This window comes from Callospermophilus lateralis, chromosome 14, assembly GCF_048772815.1.
Source record: "Callospermophilus lateralis isolate mCalLat2 chromosome 14, mCalLat2.hap1, whole genome shotgun sequence".
NCBI lineage: Eukaryota > Metazoa > Chordata > Mammalia > Rodentia > Sciuridae > Callospermophilus > Callospermophilus lateralis.
The window spans coordinates 25,393,138-25,417,432 of record NC_135318.1 but is presented as its reverse complement, the minus strand read 5'-3'; the positions used below and the strand labels follow the sequence as shown (position 1 = coordinate 25,417,432).

Genomic DNA, 24,295 nt, shown 5'->3' with positions numbered 1-24,295 from the left:
AACTGAGACAACAGAGGCCATCGTTTCAGACTGAGTGTACTGGCCTAAGAAGCACTCAGCAAGGAGCACAACATGGGGTTCTGACTCTAAGAGGAGGCCAGCAGGATTGTAGGATAACGCTGTAATGTGGGAAACATAGAAGGGCTTAGGCAGGCAGGACAAGATGGCAAGTGAGGAGTCTGGGGGCAAGGCCAAAGCAAAGGAGCATGGAGAGGGTCTTCTGATGAGGTCAACTTCCTGCTTGATGAAAGTGCTCATGGACACAAGAAGGGGACCTAATCAGAAAGACACTTTCATACTCATGCTCCTAATCAGGGGGCCCAATAGAAAAACTAAAACCAATGCAAACCAATGCATGGACAATTATTATTATTATTGCACCAATCAATAATAGGGAGGAGAGGGTGGACATGGGGAGGAGAAAAAGAAAGGAGGAAATTCCAGAGACCATAAAAAGAACGGGCCAAAATTCCCCCACTGGATTCCCAGCTTTGGGCCCCCTTATCTCTAGAGAAATCTATCTCTGCCACTTTTGCAATAAACCTTCTTCTTGCTTGCTACCTCTGTGTCCTGTTCTTCAATTCTTTGCTGAACAAAGACAACAAACCCAGCACCCCCCTAGATGGTAACAGTAAGAAAAGGAGGTCTCAGCCAAAGTTATTAGAAGAAATTTACACATGTTAACATAAAAGCCAAAAAGAGCTGTGGCTCTTCCTCCCACAGCTGTGAGAGGCATGTAAACTGTCATAGCTCAGTTAATTATGGCTAAATACCACTGGGGATGGGTTGGAAACAGAACTGGGTGGGAATTAGCAGGCTAAAGTGATAATGAAGTTTCAAAGGGGGCTCTAAATTAGTTGGAGAAACTCTAGTCCTACTTATATCCCAAAACACTAGGGAAATTAGTCCTGACTTGAAGAGAAAAGAGCCTCATTATACATATTCCCAAAAAAGTTTTCTTAAGCAACACAACTGTATCTTATAAACATATATGTTAAAAATGAAGAACAAGTTGGCCAAAAGGGTTTTTGTTTGACTTTTCATGTAATGGGGATGATTTTAGAATAAAAACCTTGGAGTTCTTATGAGATGGCTAAGGCCAAGATAGAAGAATAGGTTCTCCAATCTATTATCCATGATTTAGTGGCATGATTACCCTCTTAGCTTGGCCAAGAATCAGGGCACAAGACACATGATGGTCAGATTAGGTTCCAGGGCTTTCACATATTCCTTACTACCTATCTCCCTCTACAGCAGATGCTTACACTCCTAGTTCCTACAACACAATGAACCTTCTGCCTTAGAAGCCAATATGCCAAATCATTAACACACATTGGAGAGTTCTCCAAACACAATGTTTCTGATGTGATCATATTTATCACTTATTTGACTATTTGCCTATTTTTCAATACATAGATTGATTATAATTTTTCAATGACGTTACTAATCTTTGGAGAACATTATTATTTTAGATAAAATCCAAGAACCTGACTTACTGGTTCACAGAGAATATACATTTTGAGGCCTTTGAAATTCTGCCAAAATTTGCCCTCCAAAAGGGCTGAGTCATTTCCCACTCGTAGCAGCAACAGAAGGGTATGGTACTCAGCTCCTTTGGCCTGCTGTGCCAAGTTCTCCAATCAAAAATGCAGCATGTTCTATACTACAATGGATCCTTCCCCCAATTAATGGGGCTGGGGTGAAAAAGGATCTGGGGCTCTTGAAAGGCATCTCACAAAACCATTCTCCAAAAGCTCATCAACTTCTAGGTGGAGTCCATATCCTCACTTCAAAACTCTGACTCTGGTGTGGGGGTACACCTGTCATGCTCATGTTTCTGGTTTCATAAATAATGGGCTGGAAGTGAAGCAAAGCAACATGTGAGCTGGAAAAAACCAGTTCGTTGGGTGGATATGGAACACACTGAACCTTCACAGGTGACAGGGTGGCAGTCAAGGGGACAAGAGCAGGCCAGGAGAAAATGTGTCCTCTCCATATGCAGGGTTGAGAGTCACAGACAGGTTCTGAGCACGGCACAGGGAACGTGGTTAACGACTGCACAACACTGCACGTGTGGGATATCTTGAACAAAGGTCTTACACAAATAGCTCAGCTCCTAAAAACATCTTCCTATTATCTGAAAAATTAAGTTGTGCTTCCTTATTTGGAACATTTGGAAATCATTCTTGCATAAAAGGAGTTTCAAATTCAGAATTACATGGCCAGGATAAATTGATTCTTTACTCCTTTCGCTGCCTGAATTCTAAAAGACACTCCAAGCAGGGCTAAGAAAACCTGAACTCTACTTTCTTTGATTATTTGTGTGAACCCTGGGGAAAACACTTCGCAGGGACCTAAGATTCTCAACTGTGAAGTCAAAGGTCAAGTTCATGGACAGGGGCTGAGATGACGTGTAGATGGCCCTGGGATTCTGGCATTTTATGGTTCTGAAGTCAGAAGCAATTCTCACCTTCACAGTGGTCTCCAAGTACAGATGCTCTGTAGCCCTGGTCACACACGCACTGGAAGGAGCCCTCTGTGTTCCTGCACTGCCCATGAGTGCAAAGGTGATGGTGCTGACATTCATCAATATCTGCAAGTAGGAGAGCACAAGGAAACAGTAGAAGTGGTGCTCCGAACACCCTTTCAATCCTCCATGGAGAGGAGGTCTATAAACTATCTGGTATTAATTAATTGAAACTAGAGCTTTCATTCTATGGCTTAAAATGACCTCTAATAAAAGGTCAGTAACTCTCCAGAAGGGAAAAATCTTTAAAAAACAATTTAACCAAGGAGCTAGGAATCTGTATATATTTACCCCACTGTTCACCACAGGGTAGTAAACATTTCACTGTAATCTGTGAGCCTCACCCAAGCTTCTTGGATTTCTAATACGTATTCACTTACTGTCTGGCCCTTGACAGAAAGAGTTTACCAACCCTTGATCTGAAGTGCACATCTCTTCACATCTTTTCACTAGTTCATTCTTTGGGCCCCTAGCAATTGGGTTTCATACCCATTCATCCATTCACCCATTCTCATATCCTCTATCTACCTATCTGTCTAGTTTTCTATCACAAGGATCCTCTGGCAAAATCTAGTGAACAAAATCTAGAAGGCCTTCTTTGGGCCTTCTGATACCAACAATGCCCCCCTGAATTACTCTTCCTGAATCATACATCCTCAAGTTAGAGATCATTTATTTTTTCTGTTTCTACAGTCCCACGTTTAGGCCCACACATACACATGGGTTCCACCCACACATAGATGACACAAAATATATTCCATGTATCCAAATATTTTACTTTCATTATTATATTATAATAATAGATTACCTGAAGGCAAGAACTAAGTCTACCATATCCTTTATTTCTCCGTAGATATCCTAACACCTTCCAGTGAACAGGCACTCAATTCATGTTGCTCACTGAAGGACTTTGCTTATGAAATTTGAGAGCTTTTGCACTTCAATGTGTCTTTATAGGATTCAGTACACACATCAACCCCCACCCCCCACCCCAGGGATCCTGGATCACTGCTCTCCCCTACTCTGATCACATCATCAGTGTGGATGTCACAGTATTTGGCACCGAAAACAATTCTGTGCTATAGATAATCTGGTAGGTGATTTTATCTGTCTGACTTCTCATTGACCTTAAGTCACAGGCTTTACAAAAGAAAGTATTATGAAGATGATAGCCCTATACCTTGTGTAGATCTCTCATTCATTCATTTGTAGTTTTCTATGCATAGGTTTAGGTACTCATTAAATACTGAGGCAACTGGGGCCAGGAATCAAAAAGTAAAGATAAAAGCTTTGAGAGGGATTCATAAGATCCAGTATAAGTTGCTTAGTCTATCTGCACAGGTGCATGTTCAGTAAGTATTCCACCACTCTCTACTTCCTTATTAGGTCCAGAAATGACATTCTATGTCCTAGAGAGAAATGGTGGGGGAGGTGATGAGAATATTGGTAGATGCCTTTGTAATTACCAACATATACTCTCACTTTTATAATACTATTTCAAGAGACTTTTTTGCTCATTAAATATTCAAAGTTTATATAGATACATGGATGTGATTTGTTTCTTTATAATAAAACAACAAATCATATATAGTATGGATTCTGTTCTCAAATAAGAAATGGCATTTATTTTCAAAAATTCTGAACACTTGTGCTCATCACAAGTACTAACATAATATCTTCAAACTCGGAGACCCTAAGTGTATTGGGGAAGTGAAGTATCTCTGTCTGAAATTCAATGAAATGCTTCTTTAAAAAGTCAACCCCGGCAAATCTAGATTCCTCATCCTTACCTTTAGGAACAGGACATATTTCACAAATTTTATCTCTGAGAGTATGGGGGACATCATTTCAATCTTACTGACAAGTCTTCTTTAGATTTATTTAAAAAGAAGATTTAAAAAGCTAAAATATATACAAAAACTAAGATCATTAACATTCCACAGCATAATACCAGGCCAATATAATGACCTCCTAACTACTGAAATACCAGTACGTGAAACCTTTAGTGAATTTAATGGTTAAAGTGGAATTGACTTTCTGTAGTAAAGAATTACAGAGGGGGCAATACTATTTCTTCCTAATATTAACATTTAACCATTAGTCACCTGTGCCATATTTTTCAGATTCAACTCTCATTTTATCAACCTATCTGACTTGTGTTTGAGTCCTGGGCTTTCTGGTACTATGACGCAATCATCTATGTCACGTTTATAAGTCACGCTCACTTCACTGAGTGTACAGTTTTTCAGACTAGGTGCCTTACAATGAAATCTCAGCTTCCACACTCCTACCTTCACACTGGTCTTTAGCGGCCGACAGCTGGTACCCCTGGCCACAGGTACACCGGAAGGAACCCTCGGTGTTTTTGCACTGCCCGTGGATGCATAGATTCCCTTGCTGACATTCATCAATATCTGTTAACACAAAAGACAATAGCTATTTTGAGAAAGAGATGATCTAGGAGAATTTGTGCTCTCTGCAATGTATTCTGGGGTGATTGTCATAAAAATAAGGCTTGTTGTGTGAGGCACTATAAACTTCAGAACATACTATAGCTCACCCATGTTCCTTGTCTTAACCACGCTATGCTGAACTGCAGAAAATGATTACAAATAAACAATAAACTTATGAGAAAAAAAGCTACTGAGAAGACAACATCAAGCTCCTGACCACCTCTTTCTCATACTTTGCATGTAACAGAAATACATTATAAAATAGTTTAGAGTTGAAAACAAAAGATAGAATTAGAAACACAAAATAATGGTTACAAGATAGTTTGTAGATCTGTTGAATTACAGGCAAGAAGGCAAAAGTAAAACTACCAAGAATGTTTTTAAAAACAAATTGAAATGTAGGCACTTCTAGGATGAAAGTCATTTCTTCTTTATTTAGAAGTTAAACTCTGAAGTCAAAGAGTTATGTGAAAAGACTCTGAGCTTCTTTTTAAGGTAACAAGGAAAGCCAGGAGAACTGGCACGGTCAAGATGGTTGGTGGCATACCAGAGGGAAAGCAAGAAGCGAGGAGTCTAAAAATGCCTTGACTGAAGAAAAAGGCATCGACTGAGAAAGAATATAGTTCTTAATAAATGTCCTAGGAAATGTGGTGTCCATGAAGTTATATAACTGAAGGAAAAAATTGGCTTCATTAATAACTTGAATATTTCTGGTAGAAGCAAGTCTGTGATTATTAAAACATGGTAGGATTGTTCTTCACCACCAGTACCACAGGGTTTTTTGTTTGTTGTTTTTTTTTTTTTTTTTTTGTGTGTGTGTGTGTGTGTGTGTGTGAAGATCACAGGAGGAAATAGATGCAAAACTACACTAGCCCTATCATTAGAGAAGAGAAAGGGACCCTCATCTAAACAGAGTAATAAAATAAGCACTGTGCATTTTAAAGAAATTATGTCCTAAAAAAAAAAAATCAATGCACCACTGTTGTTTGGCTTATTTAAGAAGCATTTTAAAGTTTTTGCCAGGAAAACTCATTAGCTACACAGTTCTTTCCCTCCATATTATTAACAATGACCTGTGTTTCCTGAGAAAAGTCACATTTTCCCTCTTAACCTCTACTGATGTATTAATATTATCTGGAGATTTTATATATATATATATATATATATATATATATATATAGAGAGAGAGAGAGAGAGAGAGAGAGAGAGAGAGTCAAGTTATCTCATGTTGCCTGAAATAGGTTGCACAGTTATTAATTGGGGTTCAGAATCTGCTTCTTATTTTATTTAATTTTTCACAGCATTTAGTTGACTTGTTTCACTAATAATATTACTAGTCCCTTTTATTTATAAATAATTCCTGGCTACCAACTATTGACTATCTGTATGAAAATTTAATAATGAAGCCAAATTTCACCCTTTTTTGGGGGGGGATGTTGGGGGGTACCAGGGATTGAACTCATGGGTGCTTAACCACTGCACTATATCCCCAGTCTTTTATATATTTTTATAATATATATATTATCTAGAGACAGTATCCCACTAAATTGCTGAGACTGGCTTTGAACTCACAATCCTCCTGCTTCAGCCTCCTGAACTGCTGGGATTACAGGCATGTGTCACTGCACCCGGTCCAAATTTCATCTAAAGAATGATTTTACCCCTTTCTGATAACCCTTGTCTGTGAGCTTCAGGAGTGAATAGTGGTAAGGATTTGCCTACACTATATTTTCCTTCAGCACACTCTATAACACTTGAGGCATCAGTTCACAAAGTTAAGACCAACAACAGCACTTGTAGCTGGTTGGATCTCACATCATGTCTGACAATATTTTTAGTACTTTGGACTCTTTTTGACTTTCTTATAGAAGATGACAAATTAAGCATTCCCATGTGAAGATGTCTGCAGTAAGGGCATACCCTCTATTCCAAGTACTGTCAGGCTGTGCCAGACATCTCACATAAGTTACTCATTTATGTTGGGAAGACTGTCAGAAGCAATTCGTTATAAGTCATGACACATATGCTTGGAATAACTTGAGGCAACACAGTTGTCTTCTACAAGGTGATCTTCAGGTCTTTAAAATGACCAAGGGGGAACAGAAGCAGCTTAATTATAAAGATAAAAACCATTTTTATTTTTTGAGGAGGGACAGAATTACTGAGACAAAAAAAAAAAAAAGCCTTCTGATAAAACAGACAAGCCAAACAAATGTCTTCATTTTGTGCCAAGAGATAAATAGAAAACATTACCCTATTTCTTTAAAGAAACTTTACACATATTACTGTGATGAGCCCAGTGCAGAGTTAAGATAGAGATTATCCCTAGTTATTTACAGATGGAGGATATGCGATGGGAAAATAACGTCAAGAGAAAAAAGTAATGAATTAATACATTAGGTAACGTGTAAAATCTGAAAAAAAAAAAAAAGATTGTTAGTAAATTTAATGAGGTGAAGACAAAAATCAATATTAAGGACTATTAACAAGATGAGATTGGTAAGAGTTCTTAGGACATTGGAAAGGGGGCAGATTTGCAAGCCAGGTTAAATTTGACTACAATGAGCTGCTATAGTTGAAAAGATTATAAGAAAATTAAAGATGAAAGAAAAAAAAGGCTTTGGTGGGGGAAGAAAGGAAACAAGTCGTACACAAGTGGGTGTCTAAAGCAGAAGACAGGGACTTGCCCAATCCTATCCCAGATGAAGTCTTGGAACCAGAGCGAAGGGCAAGGTTGAGCATCAGGAAGAGTCAGTAGCCCCTTTCCACCTCTAGGACCTGGCCCTTGCTGTTTCCTCTGCCTGCTAAGCTTTTCTTCCCTTGGATTCAATATTTTAAGACCAAATTCGAGCAGCAACAACTCTCTGAAACTTTCCTGGAAGCACATAAGCAGAATCAGTCACACACATCTCGGCTTTGACAAACTGTTCAATCCTCTAATTCACAAATAGCAATGGGCTACTGTGTCAAGTTCTGCCCCTGCACTCGCTCACTCTCCACCAACTACCTCCATCCAGGTACCATCTCATATAATTCTCTTATGGTCTCTAGAAGGTCCTTCCCTTTTTGCATGTGATAAAAGTAAAGTGAAGCTTGGGGAAGCAAGAGAACTTAGCCAAGCTCATGCACCCTCTAAGTGTCAGAGGTGGGATCTGATATACTGCCTGTCTGGGCTTTTTTTTTTTTTTTTTTTTTTTTTTTTTTTTTGTGATGCTGGGAATTAAACCTAGGACCTCACACATGCTATAAATGTGTTCTACCACTGAGCTACACCCTCAGTCTTGGCTTTTTTTTTTTTTTTCTCCTACTAAAACTTTTTTTTTTTTTTTAACTCCTACTCAAGTTATTTGAATTTTACAAGTTTTTCTCATCATGTCCTCTTTGTATTCCAGAATCCAATCCAGGACTCCACATTGTGTTTAGTTGTCTTTTTTCTTCCAAGTCTGTCTCCCCTCTTTTTCATGACCTTAGCTGTCTTAAGGAGTAGAGGCCAGAATCCCGTAAAAATGTCCCAAATCAGAATTTGTCTGATGATGTTTTTATGATCCCAGGTTCTGGGAAAGAACAGCACAGAGGTTGAGCTCCAGACACCATGTTAGGTGTATGTGAGGTTCACGTGACACCCGTGAAGAAGCTGACTTTCATCACTTGGTTAGGGTGGCTGTCTACTCTGCCTTTCAATATATTTTATTATCTCTAGTTATCTGCGGCAGATTGTGCATATCTTCTAGTGAGTAAACATTCTCTGAGGGATTGCAACCTCTCCATAGCACATGCAGTTGAGCATCATGCCAGCCATATGCTAGTTCCCTGATACACAGTGAGAGAAAGACCAGCTTCTGCAGCCACCCCCAAGAGTGCCACCCATGATTGCAGACCAGAGTTCTGAGGGCTGGCACCAATTGGTGGTGATGTTGTGAATTCCTGGGCTCCAGGAGGCCTATCAGAGAGCAGCAGGCTCAACTGGTTTGGCAATGGCCAAGAGCAAGGCAGAGGCAATGAGTCATTCACATAAGATTTGCCTACTCTGAGCATTATCCCTTAAAGAGAGTCTAGTCCTCTAATTTTAGGAATGACATGAAGTCTGGAAATCTGAGATTATATACTGAAGGTTGCACAGTGAACCACAGGAAGAGCCATGATTCAGGGAAATGGTGAGAAAGAAAATGGATCTGAAAGGTGAGATGCTCATGAGGAAGGGCCTGTGTCCAAACCAGCAGAAGTCTTCACAGGGCAGCTGTGGCAGCAGCCTACATGGGTCAAAGAACACAAGCTGAAGAATGCAAAAGTGACAAATAAATTTGCAATGTGGGCCATGAGAAAAAGAAGAAGCAGAAAACGAAGATTTGCCCACTTCAGATGCTCCCCAGCATGGCTGGTGTTCTGCTGCATGAAGGAGAAAGGCACCAAATTCAGATGTCTTTTAATTCCTATTGCCAGGAGAAGATGCTTCAAATCTTTATTTGTTGTTGTTATTCTTTTTAGGTATACATTCTAGTAGAGAGTGTTTTGACATATTATACACATATGTAGTGTAACTTCCCATTCTTGTGGTTATACACAATGTGGAGTTGAACTGGTCGTGTATTCATATATGAATAGAGAAGTTATGTGTGATTCATTCTACTTTCTTTCCCATTCCCATCCCTCCTCCCTTTCCTCATTCCCCTTTGTCTAATCCAAAGAACTGCTATTCTTCCCTCCCTGCCCCCTTATTGTGTGTTAGCATCTGCATATCACAGAGAACATTCAGTGTTCTCTGAATTTATTTAGGGGGGATTGGCTTATTTTGCTTAAGATGCTTCAATTCTTAAGGGGGGAACCCAGATATTCACAATGAGAAATTAATTATCACTCTAGCTTTTGCACTTAAATTGAGACATTTACTTGGGAAAGAAGAAAAATTTTACTTATTTCCTCTTTTTCACCTTTGAAAGAACATGTTTTTAGGTACAAAAGAAGTGAAGGAAAGAAAGATTACAACCCACAGATTTGACCATAGAAAAAAATTAAAAGTGTAAAGAATTATAAAAAAGAGCTGAGCATGGTGGCACTACCCATGATCCCTGTAGTTCAGGGGCCTGAGGCAGGAGGACTGAAGGTTCAAAGTCAGCCTCAGCAATTTAGAAAGACTATAAGCAATATAGTGAGACTCTGTCTCAAAACAAAAAATAAAAAGGGCTGGGGATGTGGCTCAGTGGCACCAAAAAAAGGAAAGAATTTTAAAAAGAAAACCTACTGAGACCTTGGATAAATTACAACAATGTATCGCAAAAAAGGTAAAGGTTTATATATGTACTGTATATAAAGAGATCATATATACTGATATAAAAATAATTTATAATAAGAAAAGATTAACAGAAATTTACAAATGGAGAAATATAAATTATTAATAAATATGAAATGAATGTTTAATAATTATAAGTGGGGAATTATTAAAGGAAATTAGTATTTAAAATAGCAATTAAACCTTTTAGATTAAAAGAAATACACATTTGAAAATTAGAAATTAATGTTCTATTAAAATAGTAAAAATCATTCAGACCATTTTACCTAATAATTCCACTCTTATGAATAAAGAATTTATTCTATAATTCATCAAAGGTTTACAAAAGAAAAGGGGCCTGTTACAACCTTTTTCACATAATGATGAGAAGTTGGAAGAAATGTTTTTGTTCAAGACTCAAAGAAGAGCAAGAAAACTAGGACACAGTAATACATCGGAATATTATGCAGTCTTTAAAATAATGTCTGAAGAGTCAGTAATAGAATATAAAATGCTCATAAAACTGACAGAAAACAAGAGATGAAAATTGTACATCTTTATACACAATAACCATGAGCTGAATATTTATGAATAAGATTATGAGAGATTGCTTTTTCCACTTTCTGCATTTACTAGATTTTGTACAATCAATAAATGTTGGTTTCTTTTCTTTATTTGGGGTTCATATTTTTTATTGGTTGTTTTTAATTACACATAACCTACAGATTCATTTTGACATAATTAAAAAGCATGGATTATAATGTGCTCTAATTTAGTCTGCAGTACTTCCCCTCTCCTTCCCTACCCCATTTCCTTTCCTGTACTCCACTGATCTTTGTGCTACTTACTGACAATTTTTTAAATTAGTTTCTTAATAACAATTTTACTGAGATATAATTCTCCTAAAGTGCACAGTTCAATGGTTTTTAATACAGAGTTATGCACTTGTATGTATTGCTTTTATAATTAGAAAAATTTAAATTAATAGAGATGTGGTTTATAGATACTCTCTAAACACATATCATTTGACTTTATGTATTTAGATCTGCTCTGTTTTGAAACACCATGAGGTGTACGTTCTAAGGATCCCAACTAAAATGTGTTCCAAGTAGCTCAGTCAAAACAAACACAGGTAGCATGGTTGTTTTTTTTTCCTAAAGCCACTCGTTCCAATCTACCCTTGTATGAAGTTCAAATACGATGGGAAGTATATTCGAGGCAGTTACCTTGACAGTGTCTGTGGTCAGGCGTGGGGCTGTAGCCCTTGTGGCAGGAGCACATGTAGGAGCCCTCGAGGTTGGAACAAGAACCATTTGTGCAGACGTTTGGCTCCAGACACTCGTCCACATCTTGTGGGATGTTGCATAATAAAAAGGAAAAAAAGAGAAGAAGACATAAAAATAAAACATGAATCAAGTTAAATGTGGTTAGAAAATGGAAATAGTAGACCTTCAGAAGACGAGGCAGATTCTTAAAGATAACTGTCAAGTTGGCTCTGAGGAAGGAAGCAGCCCTGCTGTGAGCTGCAAGCACCGTGATTCTGTGCCTTAGTCACTTTCCCAATGTGACCCAAAAGAGACCAAATATGCTACCTGAATAAATTCAGGAAGGATGGAAAGCTTGTTGTAGAGGGGGCAGGGAGAAAGGGTAGACTTAGAGCAATGTTCCCTGGAAAGTAAATTTTCCAAAGTATCAAAGATTGGGTTAGGGGCCATTTAGGAAATTGATGAGTTCAGCAAGACAGAAGGGTCCTCTCAGCAAGGCTGTGACTCATGGCCCATGAAAGCAAGCTTTTTACAGAACAATTCTAAGGAAACACCCTAACACAGCAGTGAATCTGTATGACAAAAAACAACACAGGGGACAGAGCCTGCCTTTTGGTCAATGTGAAAGTAGGGTTCAGGTTTTGAGAAAGCAGATGTAACAATCATAATAATCACAGCAGCTAATCTTTATCATATGCTTACTGCACGTAGGGACTAAAGCCTTGGCATATATTATCTCACTTAGTTCTAACAAAATTTCTATGGACTAGCCATTTTATGGAAGGAAATGAGACTTAGAGAAGTTCAATAACTTGTCTAAGGTCACGTATATAGAAAATGGTTGTTCTGAGATTTGAATCAGATTTGTTCAAAGTCCCTTTTTTTAAAAAAAAAACTGGCAATAAGTCTGTATCATAAAAAGAGAATGAATGAGTTTTTTTTAATTATTATTTTCTAACACAGTGTTTATATTGAAAATAATTATTTACATTTTCACTGTCTTCATTTAACCAGCATTCATTAAGTTCCTATTGGAATACAGTTATTCCAAAAGAAAGAAGCTTTTGAATTTTGCACCCCATTTGAATGGTCTTGGGTGAGTCCACTGTATAAACACTAGTGTAGCATCAATAACCAAAAACTTAAAGAAGAAGAACTGAAACCACAGTAACTATACACACGATGTCACAATTTAGGCTGTTTTACATCAGTCTATAACTCAAACTGAACACTTTAATCATAAAGCTGATAAACAATATGAAGTAAAAGAAGGAAAGGCCCTTGAATGCATGCATTTCATATTTTTAGTGCTCACCACAAAAGCAATAAAGATTTTTCTCTAACATCTAAAAAAAATAAAAGATTTCTCTCCTCCTGAGGCAGAGAATGAAAGCACATACGCAACACAGTCTTTATTTGGCAATCTGGGATTCAGATTGAATTGCATTTTATTAAAACTGTATTCTATCTGTCTTACAATAGAATTCAGAGATTTATACTAAAATATGGTAAAGCATTTGTGTGTTCCATGTGCCTATAGAGAAGAGGCAAGGAATAGGCACTGCCTAGGTGTCTGTGTTGCTCTCAAAAAACATCACTAATTATGGTGAAATGATGTTAGTCCACGGCAACAAAAATAGCACTTCCAGACTGACTCATTATCCACTCTCTCTTCGCTTGTGGGAATCCACTTTTGTAAACACTGGAAGCAAACAACTTGAAAGAAGAAGCCAAGCACTGAAGCCAAAGTAAATAATGGAACAGAATGAGCCTAGACACTAGGCATGGAAATTCCAGACGGCAAGGGGAAAATGTCATGTCTAGTATCTGGTTTGGTTTCAAAAATGTTAACAAGTTCAGAAATGTATGGATTATTCTCTTTAATTATTCATGAGCAGAGAAAGTGATTTATAGGCTAAAGAATAACAGAAAAATCAATTTTTCTAAAGTAAATTAACAGACAGTACAGATTACCATTCATGAGATGCTTATAAAACTTCTCTTTTTAAGGCTACTACCATGATTAATGTTGAAGCATAATGTGGTGAAGTGTCTAGAGTAGCTTGATATGTTTATTCTTTTCTATATTTATGATAGACAAAATTGCATGGAACCAGAATCCTGTCAAGCCAATCATTTATATGTAGAGAATACAGTTTGAATTGAAGGAAGATGTGGCCTACATGGAGATCATGTTCTGGAGGAAATAACTATGTAGAAAAATATCACTGAAGAATTCCTACAAAGAAGAAAGATGTCTCAGATCGGCCTCACAAAAACAATTGACGGCACAAATGGAATGAAGTTAAACTCGGCACAATACCTTTAGTCCAGAATTCTCTCCTAAACTGCATATTCATGCACCTCGCTGTCAGTCTACAGGAAATCCCCTTGATGTCCCACAGGCTCCTTTGGGTCTTCACAGACAAAACTGACCCTTAACCCCCTCCCCTGCCTTTTCCCCATATCATATCAATGTGACATGTTGCTCCCCATATCAATATATAGCAGCACTATCCACTCAAATGCCCAAGTCAGAAACTGGAGAGTCATCCCTTTGAAACCCTTCACTCTCTTTTCCCTACAATTCGTTGCCAAATCAAATTAATCTACCTTCCAAATATCTCTCTAATACACTCACTTCATTTTATTCCTACTACTTCCACTTCCTTTCACCTGAGAACTGCCATAATCTTTAATTTGTTTTTCTGTACTACCATACACATTACTTCAATTCTCTTTTTTTTAATTATGTAGGAAACTCCTTGTTAAAGTTTTTTAAGTGATTTTTTAAAAAAATAAATGACAACGGAATGCATTATAATTCTTATTGTACATATACAGCAGAATTTTTCATATCTGATTGTATATTGACACCAATTCATGTCTTCTACATGTACTTTGGATAATGATGTCTGTCCTACCATTTCTAATCCATTATCTGGCTTGCAGCAAGAGTAAACTCTAAAATACACATCTGATCAATGTTATTGCTTATCTACTTTAAAAACTTGAATGGTTTTCTGGTGTTCTCCAACACAGGTGAGAACAAAATCTTGTGGGGTCTTGGTGGTAACAAAATCAAAAGGCCTAGCTCCTGTAATTCTTATTTCTACTCCTTGATGATATCTCTCATCAATACCATGAAAGCTAGGTGGTACCTACCCATCACACATGTACCACAGTATGATCACCTTACTCCTATAACAGAGAAAGATGATTATGTCTTTGGTTTCCCATATTGTAGCTCAAAATTCATCTTACTCTAAGACACAGTCTGTAAAAAATACACATTACTTCAATTCTTCCAATGCATTTATATAATGAGTTCAAAAGGCCTTGGTGTTTTATCTTAAGTGAGAAACTTAGGAAAAATCACTGTGTTCATAGAAAACTGAGTTCTGAGCTCCAATTTACCAATAAACTATTAGGGCACAATTGCCATTCAGTGAATTAATGAACCTCCCAGGGTAACAAAGTGGCCAGAGGTTTATAAAGTCAGGATTTATGGATATGACTACTCAAAAGTTTATACATCCATCTTGCTATGTTGTCACCCAGTCCAAATTGATCCTTCTCTTCTAAAATGCCCCAAGAGACTAAACAAAAATGCCTTATTGAAATGACATGCCATACCCACAGGATTTCCTAGGCTACCCATCTAATAATTTCATAAAGAAAAGCCAATGAGGACAGTCTGGCATGATTTGTCCTTACTGAACCCTGGCTGATGATCAGTCCTTCCTTTTGAAAGCATTTCACTTCATCACTTGAATCATGCATTCTATGACTCTTTGTCAAGGTCAACATCAAGATCAGTGGTCAAGAATACCCTGACTCCACTTTCTATCCTCTCACAAAGAAAATTAGAACATTAACCTCCTTCTAGCTCCCTGACATCTTTTCATTCTCTTTAATTTCACAACAGTGTCTCCCAGATGGCAAGCAATACCATCTTGCTGGCTCTCTTACTGCCTTGGGGTCCAATTTATCTGGGTTAGAAATCTTTTTGACATTTCCCTTCCTAATGTCTTGGGAACACACAAGACTGACTCAAGCTCCTCCCTGGTGGGCATGACCTACCAGGTGGAAAGGGTCTTCAGAGGTTAACTTCACCCAGTCACATTCTCCCTGGACTGAGACCTCTTATACTTCACCTGTCAACTCCGAGGAGTTGGTCAGAATTTGTCCCAGGGAAATAATTTACACATATTATACCTGTCCTTGCAAGGAGATGAATCTGTCAACAAATTAAATAGCTTAGTGATTGATTAGTGTGAACCAATCATTTCTTTGAGACCATCCAACCACAACTTAGTCCTTAGTCAATACTATGGACTTCATTTGAACTGGGAAGAAAGAAACTTATTCTAGCACTACATGGAAATACAGGAGTATCCACCACAAGTGTACCATTACTTCAAAAATTCCGCACAATTGTTGATTCTCAATTGTTCTGCACACATAGTTTGTTTGTTTGTTTGTTTTTCTAAAGAAAAGCAAACACGGCAAAACAGAAGACAGACTGCCAGTCAAGCCAGTGTGAAAAGACATCCTCAACTGCACTTGAGGTACTGTAAATTCTAGGATCTTAGGCTTTCTCTGTCAATTCCAATGAAGTTACAATATGTAGTAGCAGAGTTGCTGACAAAAATCTGTTATGCAATCCACAAAAAAATCATCACTGCTTTTCAGAAATTGGAGAAGAGCCAAGGTTGTATACATACTACATAAAGCCAAGGATGATCTCAGAAAACCAACCCAATAATCCTACCCAATTACTGGCTTCCTATCTCACCTTTCCAAAGAAACATTTCTGCCTTCCAGAAAAACTCAACTACAGTCACTTCTGTGCAGACCTGTCCTCTCAAACTCTAGACTCCCTCATCTCTTATCACCAATTCTTATTACAGATGATTCCAGCCCGCAAGGATTTCTCCTTTCTACACAGTTAATTTCCTTATGTCTTCTTTAAATTGCTTTTTTTTTCCTTTCTCATGTGTATGTGAGGGTTACAACAGACAAAAGAAAACACTGGATTTGTAGATAAAAGACCCGGGGTTCTGACAAGTTCTGCCATTTATTATTTGTGACCTTGAGTAAGATCACTAACCTATTTGAGAATCAATTTTTACATCTGTCTACAGGGAGGACTGCTGTGAGGATCAAAGGAAACAATCAAGTCAAAATCCTTTGTAAACTACATAATTAGAAGTTTTTATTAAGACAAATTTTCTTGCATGATTCCTGCCTTCAAAAGTAGGTTTTGTTGTTATTTCTACTGCTAGCACCTAGCAGACATTAAGTTAGTATCCCTGGCATCTAGTAGACACACAGTATATAGCACAATAAATATCTTAGTGATTGATTAGAGGATTCCTTTAGCATGTGATGATTTAGGGGTAAGGCTGATGAGTGTACATTTTAGAAAATTTGCAAAAGGTATACATTGTGCTCAGCTGTCATATAAAAATATAGTACAAAGGCCTTCAACTTCAGATAAATCTGTGAGTGTTCATGTATTCCCTAAAGGTTCATATGAATCTCGAAATCTGGAAATGAATCCTAATATGAAGAGAACTTCTAGAACAATGAGCTCTCCATGTTCAACCTATAAGTTCTTGGTGCCTGGTTCTGGTTCAGACTGTAGCTAACCAGTTGTCCAGTGGATTGAATGATACTAGGGTCTTCCAATACCTAGGACGGATCACATTTAGAAAGCTTACATGGAAGTCAGATAGTAAGCCTCCTCTTAGGGGTTAATGGAGAAGGAACGCTCTGATAAAACTGGAGTTGGGTTCCCAGGTCACAGGGGCTGTCACAGACTTAACTACAAAGCAAGACAACAGGGTAAACCTAAAAAGGGCTAATTGCCTGGCTACGGAAACTCATGCCACATTTAGGTATGTGAAGGTGAGCAAGGGAAATGGTATTCTCCAAAAGAGTGGAAACAGCAGCATTGTTATGGAAAGCCTCACCACTTGTCAGGAATTCTTAACGACTCTACTGAGAAGTATCATAGTTCCCAGGAAGTGTATTCTAGCTAAATAAAAATGTTAAGAAGTTAAAGGACAACCAAACACACACAAACACACACACACACACACACACACACACTTAAATCCATAAAAGAAAGTCCCCGCGACACAGGGGGAGTTAAAATCTATAAGATGGAAGTTTAAAAAAAGCCCAGGAGAATATAATTATATAGAGACAAGGAATAGTTAAACAGGTATCATAGCTTTGTAGGTTACTAACTACTTTTTTTTTTTTAAGTATTTCAGGACATGGGCAATAAAAAGGAGGGTAATATGATTAGAGGAAGAATAGTTATAATGTTTATTGGGTCAGATACCTCATGAAGTGCTTTCTTTTTTTTTTATACATAATACTTTTATTTTATTTATTTATTTTTATATGGTGCTAAGGATCGAACCTAGGGCCTCGCACATGCTAGGCAAGCGCTCTACCGCTGAGCCACCACTCCAGCCACCTCATGAGGTGATTTTTATCACTTATTTAATTCTGGCAATAAATCCTACAAAGAAAGTATTTCAACCCTTCTTTGGTATTTTACAGACAATGAAACAAAGCATCAGAGAGGTCACACAGCCCAAAATACATCTAACCTCAGAGAACCAGGACCTCTGTATCAGAGATGGCAAGTGTACCTTTAAATAATGAAATGTTAGAGCAACATCCTCAGGGATGGTTCTTATCAGGTTTGAGGGAGTCCAGCTCCCCATGAGTTAAGAGAAACCCGTCAAGTGAGTACCTGACAGGCTGGCTTCCCTTCAGAGAGGTCCTGGTCAAAGCAGCCAGCTGGAACTGGCCAGAACCCAGGGTGATGAAAGAGCCATTCAAGGCAGGGATCAAGTGGGCAGCAGGTCCCCGCTGAACGTCAGGCCCAAGGCGTACTGTGTGGAATGACGACAGGACTCTCAAGAGGAGACCAAAATCCACAACTTGCCAGAAGCAGCTACATTAACAGAAGAGCCAACAAGAGTTGCCAAAAACACTCTGAGGGCTGATGTGTTAGGAAGAGTTGGAAAGGGATATCTGACGAGGACAATAAATGACCCAGAATGAAAGACCGTAGGCCCCAAATACCAGGAAAAAAATGTCGTTCCTCGGACAACACCTGCTCACATTTTACCTGTTTCTACATAAACAATTTCTGTTCTAATTCACAAATCAAAGAGAAGCATCCATCAGTAAGACCCAGCTTCCTTGATGTGAATATAATGAGAGCATTAATGGTCTCGGCAAGTTCATCATTTAGCTGGCGAAAGAAACAAAGTTTAACTGGCACCAAATCCCTGCAGAACACTGGGGTCAGAGTAGCAATTCTTAATGAACATTTTAAAAGAAAAGAGAATCAAACTGATGTGAAGATAGACAAACTTTAAAGGAAAAAAAAACCAAAAACATAATGCCAAATTAAGTCATAGTCTGTGTACTACACAGATACTTGCACGTATTTGATTATAACATGCAGACCTACATAGCCAGGAGGAGGGTTGTAGGGAAAAAAAAAAAAAACAACTAAGATATCTGGAACCCAACAGCCATGTGAGGTAGATATTGTCATCTCTACAGATGACAACTAACAAGTGCCAAATGTAGGATTTTGTCCAAAAGGTGTGACTATAGGAAATGGTCAAGTCTTTAATGTTATTACATTAAATTGTCAATTAAAAATTAGGACAGCAGAATAAAATAGACCTTATTATTGCTGTATGTATATATGTGACTGCATGACCAATGTGATTCTGCAACCTGTACACTCAGGGAAAATGAGAAATTATACCCCATCTGATTCAAATGTATGATATGTCAAGATCATTGTACTGTCATGTGTAACTAATTGAAGCAAATTTAAAAACAAATTAGGACAAAAATCTCACCAATGCATCCTAAATTATCTGGATGAAAAGGATATATAAAAGCCCCAAACTGGTCACAGTAGAGATGAAAACAATTAGAATGCCGCCCTCTCTCTGAGGCTGGTTCATTTTTCCTGTTAATATCCAACATATTTTACATGCTCACTTGTTAAACTGTCAGCACTAGAATGTAAGTACCATGAGGGGAGCAACTTTGCTCACTCTCAACCCCTAGTGTCTCAGCAAAACGTCTGGCATGCAGAAGGTGCCCCCTGTGGTTGTTTAAATGAACAAATGAACATGTTCAGTTGTACTATCAATTAGCTCAACTCGCAGATAGGCTTAAGATGTACCTTCTGAAAAGCATTTTAGAGGATGAAAGTATAAAGGTGAGAAACTAAGACCTATAAAGGCACAAGAAGATAGGGCTGCGTATTCATTAGCACAGTGAACCCTTAGCAGAAAAATTCAATCCGCTCGTTGGCTTAATACGAGAGGAAGGGCGTGTTGCAAAATCTGCCTTTGGTCTCTCTCAACTTTTCAACACTTGAAAGTTCTTTTCATAAAAATTAAGATGGAAAATCTCTATCAGTATAATTTGCAAAAATCCTCAGAAATTTAAAAGAACTGTAATCTCAATATAAACAATGGATGGAATAGCAATTATATGGTGGCAGAGTGGCTTGATGTGTAGATTACATACAGCCTAAAATTTCACGCAAAGCAGAAGGGGAAAAAAAACATTCCTGCTCTTAATAACAGGAAATGCATGACCTCAGCAGTGTAGAAACAAAAGCTATTGCTTGGAACAAGAGGCTAAATGTGTGATTTTGGTTGAATTGAGCAACATAGTGACCTAATATTTCTGCTTATGATTCTACTCATCTGGTTGGCAAAAGTAAAATTATTTTTAAATAAGGTTCTGTATATTTTCCATTAATTTAGAACAAAATATGTGTATACATTTGTGTGTACACACACACACACACACACACACACACACACGAGAACACATTTAGTATTATTTATATTGAAGAACAATCACTTGCCAATTTGGTCAGCCATGTTCCATTAGTAAATTCATGAATCAGGGCTGTGTTTACACTTCAGCAAATTGTAGTATTAAGGTAGACTTCAGGCACTCTTCCTGGATCATACATCAGTGTGTGAAAATGACAGGACAAATAGAACTTTAATAGGTAACTAGGCAATTTGTGCCAAATGGGAAAATTAAAACCAAATGCACTTTCTGATGAAAATCAATTACATAAACAACTGCTTATCCAATAAACAACTAATGAATATATTTTTTCTTTTGTTCCTCAAAAATCTGCATCTCATGATTCTGTTAGGAGATACTCTTGGGGATGGGAACAGGGGCTCAGGGACCACCTGCACCAGCCATGGTGGCTGATCTGCAGTCTGGTGACAGGAGTAAAGTTTTAGTATTGGGATTACCTCTGCCACCTACTTATCCCTGCCTCCTCTAAAATAAATCTCCACCCTCCCACCTTCTCCCCTAGTTAAGTCTCAACTCTAAAATTTTTCTAAGGGCCACTCCTTCTCTCAAAAATTCTCATAATATCACTGACCCTTCCTTCCTAGCCTTTGAAAGTTTTACTTGTGAGATATTTGGGTGTAGGCCAGTCTTCCCCACCAAAAATGTAAGAATCACAAGGAAGCAGCTCCCCTTTCTTCTTTTTGACCTGTTTCTTGCCCCTCACTGTATTCCAGAACTTAGTACAATATTGGGCATAGTAGTAAATTCTTATGCACCGAGGAAAGAAAAGAATGAATTAATGACACATTTAGCCCACTTATTCAGAGTTCTGGCATGGAATGGAAAAGAGTTCAACTTTTAAGAAAAAAATCATATGGTAGACAGATACACACAGGAAAAAGAACCACAGCAAATTGGTAACTTTATCTTCCCTAGTGCCTAAACTACAACATCCTCTACTTCTATTTCAAGTTCAGGTGTATCTTTCCTACTTGATTAGTCTGTGCTCACTTCTCATGCTTCCCTTATCTCTCTTTTCCATGTAGTATTTACTATTTTATTTGGTTGTATTTATCAGATTAGGGATAACAATTCATTGCAATTAGAATTATTTGCTCCATCTAGAATCTTATATCTTAACATATGAACTCATTTTCTTTTTTTATCCATGGTGAAAAATTACTTAGAACTTTTCCAAGAATGATGTAAATTTATTACGTTTCATTTGCTTTTCATTTTGAGAGAGGACTAAACTGTCAATATAACACTCTATCAGAAAATGTAATGTACAGAAGAAAGAAAAACTTTGATACCTACCAAGACACTGTCCATTCCAGCCTCTGAATCCTTCTGTGCAGGGGACACACTGGTAAGATCCAGGGGAATTCACACACTGCTCATCTGGACAAGTACTTGGTGTCAAACACTCATCAATATCTGAAAGGCCAAAGAGGTAGGTCATCAACTAAAATGTTATCACAATACCACAGTGAAACCTTCCTTTTATGAGGAAGTAGAGGAAAGGCATGTTAGATCTGCATTTCAGTGGAGAAAACAACTCGGTGAGATAGTGGGTCTAGACTTAAACATATGGCATTAATGCATGGTGAAGTATACCTGGATTAAAATATTTATAACATATTCCAAGGAAGAACTTGGCCCCAATTCTTCAACTGGCAGGGTCAGACCGCTCCACTCTGGGAGTTGGTAGTCTTCTGAGGTCACTTTTTGAACATCAAATCTTTCAAGTAATACCACAGCTTGCCAGAAAGAAATACAAGGAATGGGAGTGAGAGTGAGGAAGCCATATATCTACCTGGCCAGAATTTTCTCTGCAGACATTGGATGCTCTAGGGAATCTTCACTTTGGTGTTATAAACCAAGAATATCCTGGGTTTGAGTAATTTAAAACCTTTCATATGACAGAAAGTCCTTGGAGGTGGAAAAGAACATTAGGAGAGAGTGAACTCATATATACTTTTAAGATTTTCCAGAAAAACATGGGTGTTTAGAGGTCCTATATAATGTACATTTTATATTGGGACACTTAGATATTAAATCTAAATTTGTATGACTATTTTCTGGTAAAAATAGACCTTTTCTCTCATTTGCTGCTAACTGAAATTATTAATCATTCTTTTTAATACCAGAAGAAAAAAAATCACCTAAGTTTGGTTAGAGCTGCGGCAGAGATAACTATAACACTAGCATTAGTTATTTTTAAAGAATGGTTAAAAACAAGAAAATGAAGGAAACTAAAATACAGGAAGGAGTTCAACAGATGAAAATGAGTGGCATTTGAAAGAAGTGCTTTCTCTGGAGGTGGATTTTGAATTTTTATCTAAGTGCTCTAATACAAAATGAATGGTATATAGACCTTTAAACATACTTAGCATATGAACAGATTTTCAGGCATATCGTGAAAAGTGAAAGTGAAAAAAATATATAACTGGGGCTGGGGTTGGTAGCTAAGTGGTAGAGGGCTTGCCCAGCACGCGTGAGGCCCTGGGTTCTATCCCCAGCACCGCATATAACTGAGTAAACAAAATAAAGGTATTGTGTCCATCTACAACTAAAAATATTTTTAGAAAAATACATAACTGGTTCACTAAATAGACACCCATAGGTATTTCATGTATTCATTCTGGTACACTTAAAACTTTGCTCCCACTCCACTACATATTTGTTGGGGGGTGGGGAGAATGCTTAAAAAGGACAAAAAATGAAGATATTAAAAAATAAGCACCAGGTCAGCATTGTAATTTTTCTTTTATCAGTGAAAAATTCTTACTAATAAACAATGACACACGGTGATGTTTGTGGATTTTTTTTTTTTTTTTTTTTTTTTGCTCAGATGTTCTGGGACTTCTTGTTCTAAAAAAAAAAAAAAAAAAGATGATGCTTGCCAGTTTCAATTTCCAAAAAGCATTACAATCTCCACTGGATGGGAATTTAAAAAATAAATAAATAAAAATACAACTGCTAATCAGAGAAATGTCACTGAGCCAGGCTGGCCCAATAAATACAGTGCAACATTGAGCAATACAAGATAACATCCCTGAATTTCCTGCTGCTCTCACTTGTTCCCTCATCTATAAATGAGGGACTACCTGCCCTGTAATGCTTTAACGGAATAAAGCAAGGATGAATGAGATAATGTCTGTAAACTACAATAGGCTCCTTGGAGACTGGTGCTGTTTGAAAGCAGCTTCGTTAGTGACAGCTGAGAAAATCTTCTGTGAGCCAGGAGCTCAGGGACCTTTGGTTCTAGTCCATGACCAAAGTAGAAAACAGCCGCACTGTTTGGCTCCTTCTTCTTCGCAAGCCTTTTCACGGGGGATAGAATGATATATTACTTATTCAGGGAACCCTGGTGATATTTCAGCTAAATAATTTCCATATATTGAGTATTCCTGAATATTCTATGAGCTTTCAATTTAATTTTATAATCTTCAAATTTCTTGTCTCCTCCCTTCTTTCCTTATTGATGAAATATCTTCTCTTTCCATTCTGGGACTGTATGCAGAACTGAAGGATCAGTTTTTGAACAAAAGGAGTCAGGGAAGGCAAAGGCTTAAAGACATTCAAATGCAAACCAACAAGAGGAAGAGTACCAAAGGAGACCCCAGCAGCCCTGCACTCCAACTTCGCATTCTCATGGCTCTCATTTTACAGGTGAGGAACTGAGTATCACAGGTGCTAAGCTGCTGGCTCAGGGTGGGCAGTGACTACAGGTGAGGACCTCAAGTCGAATTCAGTCCTTGCTCTTTCCCATTCCCCTGCTGCCTTTCTACAGCAGAGGGAACTCCCTGGAAGAGAAGAGTGGGGTTACATGGGCGCTTGTCCCATGGCCCTTTGGTCATGAGGGAGGGTTCATGGTTCTGTTCTGCTATGAATT

General features: G+C 37.9%; 1 protein-coding gene across 6 annotated transcripts in view; it reads right to left on the bottom strand.

Annotated features, from left to right (window-relative positions):
- Ltbp1 (latent transforming growth factor beta binding protein 1) overlaps positions 1-24,295 on the bottom strand; it is a 388,495-nt gene that overhangs the window by 78,242 nt on the left and 285,958 nt on the right. For all 6 annotated transcript variants that reach the window (XM_076833843.2, XM_076833845.2, XM_076833846.2 and 3 more), the window contains 4 exons: positions 21,715-21,834; positions 11,473-11,595; positions 4,819-4,941; positions 2,471-2,593 (listed from right to left, as the gene is read on the bottom strand). In XM_076833843.2, the coding sequence (XP_076689958.1) occupies positions 2,471-2,593; positions 4,819-4,941; positions 11,473-11,595; positions 21,715-21,834 (489 nt within the window). The remainder of the gene's footprint in view (positions 1-2,470; positions 2,594-4,818; positions 4,942-11,472; positions 11,596-21,714; positions 21,835-24,295) is intronic.